General features: G+C 41.5%; 1 protein-coding gene across 1 annotated transcript in view; it reads right to left on the minus strand.

Annotated features, from left to right (window-relative positions):
- Nucleotides 1-201: 201 nt before the first annotated feature.
- LOC111216789 (glycerophosphodiester phosphodiesterase domain-containing protein 5-like) overlaps nucleotides 202-10,124 on the minus strand; it is a 49,692-nt gene continuing 39,769 nt past the window's right edge. The window contains exons 16-19 of the mRNA XM_022738406.1: nucleotides 7,087-7,234; nucleotides 6,227-6,309; nucleotides 4,839-4,918; nucleotides 202-1,593 (exon numbers count right to left, since the gene is read on the minus strand). Of these exons, the coding sequence (XP_022594127.1) occupies nucleotides 1,487-1,593; nucleotides 4,839-4,918; nucleotides 6,227-6,309; nucleotides 7,087-7,234 (418 nt within the window). The 3' untranslated portion in view covers nucleotides 202-1,486. The remainder of the gene's footprint in view (nucleotides 1,594-4,838; nucleotides 4,919-6,226; nucleotides 6,310-7,086; nucleotides 7,235-10,124) is intronic.

Raw genomic sequence — 10,124 nt, forward strand, 5'->3', positions numbered from 1 at the left:
GAAAACTGGCAAAAACGCTCAGAACACCAAGGCCCCAAACCTCCTGGACTTCACACCTGAGAGGTTGAGACACGACACTCTGGATTTCACAACTAAACTTCCATAGAGTCATACTTCCAGAAAGTACTGCGTGCATATATGTGAGGAAAAAAGCAGATGCTGTATTTACTGCCCCGTAAAGAGTTCAGGTTTCTCAAAAGCATCTTTGTCTAATCTTTATTTAGAGCAGCTCAAACGACATTTGGCACAAATCTGCAGCCAAAGTGAGAAGACCCAGCCAGAACATTTCTCATATGCTTTTGAGAAACATGGCCCCACTTGATAATACATTCACTTTAGTAACAAACATAAATATTTTAACTACCGATACCTTCTCAAGCCTCGGGTTTACATTCATCCTGTCAGTCGAACAGCGTTCAGTTCACACACCACATCCAACAACTCGAGACATTAAGATTTAAGACATGGTTTAAGGTTTGGTCTGATGCACCTGATATCGACACAGCTGAAAATGAAGTAGAAGAATTCATACAGAGGACACTCAGTCCATTTCATCATGTCCAGATGTCTCCTGCTCTGAAGACACAGTTTCCATCAGCATCAGAGCTTCACCCCGAGTCCTCCGCTCTTCCTCCGTCAAACATCGTTTTTATCAACTAGAAACACGAGACGGAGAGAGTGAAAGCGACTCATGTGTTACTACAGCTGTATATATATATTTGTTCATTGTTTTCTTCCTTCTTCTGTGAGGTGTAGATTCTTTGACATCTTGCGTTGTTGAACTGAGTTGGTGGTGGTGAATGACCAGACATGAACATGTTGTCAAGGGCCAGTGTTTCACTGTCCTCACTGCCCAGACAGTTTAATGGCATCTATGAGATTATAGAGTAGAAAGTGACACTGCTGCCTGTGAACCGGGTTCATGTCCAGAGTCTCTCCTCTCTGTCACTGATGGCAGATCAGTGATGAGGTCTGGTTCATCAGTTCAGTTCAGTCCAGTCCACAGACTGAGAGAATAACAGAGGAGGCGGAGAAAGATGAGATCGTTGATGTCTCTCACTTTACATGTGTCTGTTCTTGGTCACTTTGTCGTTTCTCTTTTATTTAAAGGCTGTGGTAATTCATTTTCTCAATCGTCTTCTTACTGTGTGCGATGAGCTTCTACATAAACACTTTTCTGACAAAGACAACAGTTTTGATTATTTGACACAAAAAAGATTTTACTAATTTAGCAACATGTGAATTAAAAGCAAACCACATGTAATTTTCCTTGTTAACTCTTGAGTTAAGAACCAAGAATGTTTTTAATCCGACTTGATGGTTTCTTATTTAGTCATGAATGTTTAATTTTATCAAGAGATGCTCAAGATTTGAAGCCTTTAGCACTCTCTGTCTCTCTCTCTCTCTCCCTCTCTCTCTGTCTCTCTCTCTCTCTGTCTCTCTCTCTCTCTCATCCTTTGTCTCCCTCTATGTCTCTCTCCCCAAGTCACTCCTCTGTGATGGTGGGCAGGTGAGGAGTGCCGGGTGAATTGGGCGTGCTCCGTAAATCAGGCCGGACGTTGACGCTGGAGATGGACCACACATCACTCAGCTCTGCAAAGGGAGGAAAAGGTCAGAGGAGCACTGTGGGTAATACAGAGGACATACTGAAGGGGACCGGGCTCAAGGTAACGACGGACGAGAAACACACACTGAACAAAAATATAAACAACACTTTTTTTGCACAAGTTTTTGCTTTTTCATGAGTTGAAATTGTTTCTACACACTGGATTTTTTTTTAAGCTTCTTCACAAATGTGTTTCAATCCGTGTTAGTGAGCATTTCTCCTTTGCCAAGATCATCCATCCACCTGACAGGTGCGACAGATCAAGATGCTGATTACACATGATTATGTCACAGCTGTGCCTGGAGCTGGTCACAATAAAAGGCAACTTTAAAATGTAAAGTTTTATTTTGAAACTACAATCACCTCCTGGTGGTTGTCTGCCTCGTCCCCTCAGACTAGTTTCAGATTACATCCCTGTTTATCCTGAGTCGTATCAAAAATTAGTCCTGACCGCAGTGGCCACGGGTTCAAGTCCGACCTGTGGCCCTTTGCTGCATGTCATCCCTCTCTCTCTCCCTGACTTTCCTGTCTCTCTCTCACTGTGAAAAAAATACGTCAAAATAAGGCAAAAATGCCCCCCCCCCCCCAAAAAAAATAGCTGTATGAAGTCTTGAGTTATGGCTAAAAAGTGTTTTCTGAGGTCACTGTGACCTTGACCTTTGACCCCCAAAATCTAATCAGTTCATCCTTGACTCGATATATTGATATTGGAATCGGCCCCAAAAATCCAATATCGGTCAGGCTCTGATAAGAAGACATTTATTAGACACTGAACTGTGGATTTAATATGACTTGGATCTGCATTCTTTTGGGGGGTCGTGGATCAGAAAACAAGTCAGTATCTGGTGAGACCATTTGACATGACAGAGTTGATCAGGTGGTTGATTGTGGCCCACTCCTAATCAGTGGCTTCAATGGTACAGATCCTAGCAACATGCATATTATAATGCTGCAACATGACATGATGGCGGTGGATGAATGACATCACGGCATTTCTGTGCATTCAAACTGCCATCAGTAAAATTCACCAGTGTTACCAGTGTTCATTGTCTGCCCATACCATATCCCCACCACCATGTGGCACTCTGTTCACAACGCTGATATCAGTAAACCACTCGCGCACATGACACCCTACATTCTGCCTGCCATCTGCCTGCTTCTATGAAAACTGGGATTCATCTGCGGTGAGCATTTATCCACTCAGGTCGGTTAAGCGACAAACTGCACTCAGGTCAAGACCCTGAGGATGACAGGCATGAACACGAGCTTCCCTGAGACAGTTTCTGACAGATTATGCAAATCAACTGTTCAGCTGTAAGATCACCTTCACCTGTAAGATTTCCCAGGTGAAGAAGCTGGATGTGGAGGTCCTAGGCTGGCGTGAAAATGATTAATTTCACAGGCAACAGCTCTGGTGGACATTCAGCTTGTCAACTGCACACTCCATCAGAAAACATGAAACATCTGTGGCACTGTGTTCTCTGATAAAACTACACATTTTACAGCGGCCTTTTACTGGGACCAGCCCCAGGCACACCTGTGCAATAATCAGCAGCGTAATCAGCATCTTGATATGTCAGGTGGATGGACTATCTTGGTGGAGGAGAAATGCTCACTAACATGGAAAAATTCAAGAGAATAAGCCTTTTGTGTTTGTCATGTGAAATTACAGTAAAAACAAGTGTTGCATTTATATTTTTCTTCAGTATAAATGAGGGTTGGGATGTAAGAGAGGCAAAGATGAGATAAAACAATGAGTTTGGTTCATGATGCAAGGACACGTACAGGCTTCATATACTGTCTTTCTCTGTTGGAGGTCATTTGGGTTTGTGACATGTCTTGCAGCTCTCAATGTGAACTTAAGCTTGTACAGCAGTCAGATTAGGTGTTACTATGGCAATAACACCTAAGAGAAAGCTCTATTTTCTGATTGTAGCTACAATGTTAAGGTGAAGGACAATCCACACCATCAGCATTTAAGGTGTTTCTGTAATGTTTGAAATGTCCGTCACTCGTCCACTTCCAGACGTAACATTTTATTTATCCACACTCACTTTGCCTAACGAAGCTTAAACAATTAAATCACACAGATCTCTTACTCATCTTATCATTTATCTTATTGTGAACATATCAGCTGTATTTATATTGACTGATCATGGTGACAGTGTCACAGAAGTTGTTGTGGGTTTCATAGAGGGTTCCAACTAGTTCTCTAAAATCAACATAGCAGTTTGTACAATTCACACAGGGTTCACGGTTCATACAAGGTTCCTGAAGGGTGGACATGCAGGGTGGACATGCAGGGTGTCAAGGGTTGAAGACCAGGGGGAGGGAGACGAGCGCTCCAGCAGGGGGGTCAGAGTGGAGGGGGCTCCAGCGAACACAGATGACCTCAGAAGAGTCTGACACACACACACACACACACACACACACACACACACACACACACACACACACACACGCACATACACAACACATACAGCAGAAAGTCACTGCATGCAAAGATGGCTATCATAAGATAATGTCTTGTCTCTGCTGGTCGAGCCACAGCTTGAACCAAGCTACATTTAAATGCCTGACCTGACATGTTGGGAAATATGATTGTTTGAGATGAATATCATTTACATCTGTGTGAGCTAAGGAGTATGTTTGTATTAGGACATCACCACGAGTAGCATTTTAGAAGTACCATCCTCATGGTGAATTTTCCAGCTTCACAAAACTCTGAATAAAACGTATGATTCTTAGATGAAGTGGTGGCAAGCTTCCAAGATAACAGCAATTCATCTAAGAATCATAAGAGTTAAAACAAAGGTAAAACATCAAGACTTTAGAGCTGTTGAAATGTGTTTTATCTCTTGATCCATTAAAACCTCAATACTCAATACTGATGTTCTCATGGAGCTCCCGGGAAGACAGCATTTCCCAAGAGTTTTCCTATAACACATTATTTTACACAGTATATCAAATTTCTTTTTTATCTTCTGTTCTTTAAAGAAAGACAATTTTAGAAAGATATTTGTTTTTGTTTCTAATTAGTTAATTTCTCTAATAGTTTATAAGCCTTTTACTGTTCACTCACTCAAACAATGAGACACAATATCCTCATCTCATCCCTCATCAGTAAACACAGCTCATCATCCAGGATGGAGACAAGGCATTAGCTATTGTGATGACACAGTGTAGACACACAAGCCTCAAGTGAGTGAAGAGAAGACAAATATTGTCATACCCGTCCTGAACTTGCTGTATGGTCCGTTCTCATGAGTCTGACGGCTGCCGGACCAGAAGGGCAGGCCTCGCTCTCTCCACCTGTGACACACACACACCAAAGAGCTTTGAGACACCATGTGTACCACTGTGACAGCTTTGATGTGTACACTGAGCAGAGTGTGTGTGTGTGTGTGTGTGTGTGAGAGAGGGAAAAAGGGGTCCAGCTGAGTGTTGACTAAAGCCTAGGTATAAAAGGGAGAAAAGAGGGAGTGATGATTAAAGAGATTAAATATCCAGGCCTTTCTGTTGACACACACACACACACACACACACACACACACACACACACACACACACACACACACACACACACACACACACAAACACAATCTTTATATTGTCAGTCGTTTGCACGAGTCATCTGACCACGACAGAAGGCAAAAGTGTTTTGTGGAGCTGTTCTTGCCAGAGTGCCAGAGAGGAGATGTAAAACAACATTGAGATGATTTTTGGTTCTTAAAACCACAAATATATCTTCTTATGGATCAATACAATAAAACACTGCAAATGTGTAAATATGGGACCTTTATCCACAATAATGTTCAAAATGTCTTATTCTTATTAAACTAGTCAGATTTACCTGATTGTTACTGAGACAGCTGTTCACAACAATCCCCAGTGTGTTCCTGAGTGTTTCTTTGACTTAATGGAAACTCAACAGTAAATGAAAAACAGTTTTTAAATAAAATAATTCCTATTTACAGTACCAGACAAAAGTTTGCACACACCTACCCATTTTTAGGTTTCTCTGTATTATGACTATTTTCTACATTATAGAACTGAACACATTGAAAATTAGGGGAGTTTCTTGTCTTCTTAATGCATTTGAGACCATCAGCTGTGTTGTGTTGTTGTTGGTATACAGTAAATAGCCCTATTGAACAACTGTGCTAATCCATATCATGTCAAGAACTGCTCAGTACTGGCCTCCACAATCACTGACCTTCATCTGTACTTGTTTCTTGTCTGATCACTTTGTTGTGATGGACTCCTGGATCTAGTGGTGCCACAATATCTTTGCAATTAAGCATTAAAGAAAAATGTTGTAACTGATATAAATGTAAACCAGTCCTACATAAAAAATAAATCAGCCCTCATGTCCCAGCTAGCGTCCTTGTTTTTTCTCACTCTGTCATGATCTTTCACTCACACACATTTTCCATCCTAACATTGATCAAAAACACATTTGCTGGCTACATATTAATAATGAAACCTCATCGGCAGCCACGATGACTCAGCCCTGCACAGCTTCTCCACCCCAACACCAGACGCTGCAATTAGCAGGGGAAGGTAATTATGAGAGCAGCAACTGTGTGTGTGTGTGTCTGTGTGTATGTGTTTTCGCACCAGTGGAATATGAAGATGGCGATGATGAGGAGGGCAGACACGGCATCAGTCAGAATCCACATCAGACTGTATTCCTCTGGAGTCTGGAGAGAGAGAAAGGGTTGATTACATTTACTGACACAAAAGCTCCTCACATGGGACAGACACAGAAGAGTGTGAACATGAATATCATTTTTCCACTTAGCGACCATAGCGCATGACTCTTACGTGTGACTTGAACACACGTATCAAAACCTTGATCAGACTCATTTGAATCTAGACAGATGAGCACGTGGTGAGACAGAACATTTATGTAACCAGGCTCAATCTTCAAACACACTCGACACCTGCTGAAGAGATTTCCTGGCTGATACGCGATCTGCCTCCTGCCTTTACTGTGTTTGCTGAGCCTCACGTCATGACCAGAGTCGCCTGCAAACTTACAACATAACTGAACACAGCCATGTATGCTCACTGTGAGTGATTAACTCATTTAATGAAGCATGAGACATATGATTTGGAAACACTAATGGTTGTATATAAGCAATGCCAATATTTGCACAGTCTAGCATGAGGTTCAATCTGATTAGATCAGGTTAAACATTTTCTCTTCTTCATGTTTGATCATTGTGATAAACAGATGTTAAAGTCCCTCTTCAGACATGTTTTAAAATCTGTAAAATCCTCTGCTATTATTAATATTTTAATAAAAGTAATCTAGATGAGGCCTTGTGCCCCGCCCACCACCTGCTTGCTCCAGGTTGCCAGGTGAAAGAGCAGAGAGTATCAAGATGGTTAGAGGAGGAAACATCAGAGAGACTCAGCCACATGATTTTTTACAGGTTTTCTGATAATAGAGATGAAGAGTTGACTGTGTTTACCATGAGGAAGAGCGGCTTGTTGATGTTGGACAGGACGTGGATGGAGTTGGTGGTTACAGACTGAGCTCCAGCGCACCAGGCCAGAGTGTAGAGCCAAGGCTGGCTGATCACATACAGGTTAGTGCTGATGTTCACTGACTGGTACTTACTGTAGGGAGAGAGAGGAAGGAGAGGAAGAAAGAGGTGTAATTTATCATAAATGCCAGTATTAAATTCTCCTCTCACCACCCAACACACACACACACATACACACACAGACCTCCATCTATCCCTCTAAGTGTCTTTCTCTATATCCTTGACTGCATCCTTTTGAAAGTCTAATGATCATCTGCTAAGGTAAACAGTGAGATGAGTGGGAACAGAGGGAGACCGGGCGGCGGGGGGCGGGGGGGGGGGGAATCAATTTTCCATTAAGAGGAAGACCATATCTGAGAGGAAATTATTCTTTGTCAGATTATACTACCTGGAGTTATATAATCTCCTTATTGCCTCTGGTGGTGATGTCACACTGAGGGTCAGTTCATAATAGTTGCTGAAATAGTTTGTGAAATGTTGTGATCCATTTTTCATAATTCTTAAGTCATTTAACGTCCACTTTCACAGACTGCTAGTGCTGTGAAAAGTTACATGAATATGAACATGTTGCTTATGTATCTGTACATTAGACTCTTTTTAGTCATTGTGGTCACTTCCATAAAGAAATCTTACAGGTACAGTATAGCACACTATACAAATGTAACCTTAATGATGCATTTAAAGCCGTCTCACAGTTCAACAATGTAACGAACTCTCGGTTTGTTGGTCTAATAGTCAGTAATAGTAAGTAAAAGTATTAAATTTGGGATGCACCAATACAACTTTTTCTCTATGATACTAATACTTCAACTCAGGTAGTGAATACCATTCAACAGTGACACTGTCTTTTTCCAGACTTCAAATCCATATACCTGTGTGGAGTAATGTGAGGCCTGGGTCTACTGTGACACTAAGACTGAGTTAGCAGCTGATGACTGATAGTAGAATCACTGAATTCTAGCATGACACTGAAAAGAAACACTATTTTATATTGATTGGTTATTCTATGCACATTAAATACTGGTCTGTATTGTCATCAGTACTGATCTAGCAAACTGAGTCAGGGCATATGTAACTTAAATTTCACTACTTAATGACTTACATAAGGCTTTCTGTATTTATTTTTGATGAACTAAGTGAGAGTATTTTCACCAATACTGAAAATGTCTTGAATGATGCTCAACCCTGGTGTTGAGTTTGTCAGCAGTTTGTTGTCTTCCTCTTTAATCATCAGTAAATCACTTAACAGTTACAATATATAAGAATCACCATGTAAAGTTTGACTTCATACTTTAAACACGATGCTGAGCACAACTTTGAGACAACTCTTGTCTGTGTGTAACAGCGTGATTCATCCAACCAGGCATCTCTAGCTAGTGACAAATACAGTGTCATCAAAGCCGATATTCCCATGTTCTGATGAGATATCTAAGTGAGTATGAATCAACGTTAAGAGGGAAAACTTTCAGTGGACTGTGAGTTGTGTTAAAAACTGTCTGTGTGAGTCACTCTACCATTTTCTCGCCTCTTTCCTTCCAGATTGTTCTCCCACCATTTCTGTTTATGTACTAGTACCTCCCACCCATTTCTCTTGTACTACTTATCATCCTCTTCTTTTCTAAACCACCTCCTCTCATTTAAACTCCACTCATCTGTCTCTACCTCCTCCACTGCTTCTCCAAACAATTCTCTCCTCTACTGAATAACTTTCTCTTCTCTAGGTTTTCCTTCCCTCTATTTCTCTCCTGTCTCTTTCCTTTCTCTCTCCTCACTCCTGCCATGAACTTCACTCTCACCTGCCTTTAACCTCCCTGCTCTCCCTCCCTCTCCCTCCCCTCTGAGGTTGTTCTACAAGATGGAGTCACTGAGGACGTGGTAGTCATCTGTACCTAGAGTTACATAACTACACACACACACACACACACACACACACACAGTTTGAAATGCTCACAGTGAAATGTCTCATTTCTCTCAGTAGGTATAAACAGGTGTTTCATGGTACATGGCTATGACTGTATAACTGAGTGCTTGGGTGTACTGTGTGTTTATATTTAGGAGTAGGACTGGGTAATTAACCTTAACTTAATCTTGCTTATGTCAGTTAATTCAGTTGGTACTTTTCCCAATGCTGCATTCATGAACTGTCCCGTTAAATATTCAGTCATGTGCCTCCACCCTGTCCAACTAACGTTAGTTTGTGCTCAGTCAAAGTGAAGCTGGTGATATGGACAACACAAGTTAAAATGTAGTTTAGTTTTTTTTTCTTCAGGAATTAGATTGTAAATCTATTGTCTGATCCACACTCCAGAGCAAAAGGTGGAGGTAATGCACCAATAAGCTGAAGAATGCCAACCACCATAAAACAAGATAAAACAAGGGGAAGAAGAAGGATGACACAAGTTCAACATGGAGCCTCAGGCTGCGTCCACACTAATACATTTTAGTTTTAAAACGCATCACTTTTGCTACATTTCCATCAGGTTTCCACTACTCCAGAGTATTCAAGCCCCTAAAACTGAGACTTTTGGAAATGATCTATGAGCAGCAGCTGTGGCTCAGGAGGTAGAGTGGGTCGACTAATCGGAAGCTCAGTGGTTCGACCCCCAGCTCCTTCAGTCCCTATGATCCCCTGAGCAAGATACCTTGAACCCTGGGCAAGATAGTAACTTCAATAGGAGAAAAGAAGTGATAGAAATAGAAGCGAAACAAGAGATAACATTGACACTGCTTTCTACCTCTGGAGAGTAAAAATAAGTGACATGACTGAATGTGACATATTTTGTGTGTCTGTGCATATGTGTGTGTGTGTGTGTGTGTGTGTGTGTGTGTGTGTGTGTGTGTGTGTGTGTATGTGTGTGTGTGTGTGTGTGTGTGTGTGTGTGTGTGTGTGTGTGTGTGTATGTGTGTGTGTGTGTGTGTGTGTGTGTGTGTGTGTGTGTGTGTGTGTGTGTGTGTGTGTGTGG

This window comes from Seriola dumerili, unplaced genomic scaffold (genome assembly GCF_002260705.1).
Source record: "Seriola dumerili isolate Sdu_G_001 unplaced genomic scaffold, Sdu_1.0 BDQW01000036.1, whole genome shotgun sequence".
Lineage (NCBI taxonomy): Eukaryota > Metazoa > Chordata > Actinopteri > Carangiformes > Carangidae > Seriola > Seriola dumerili.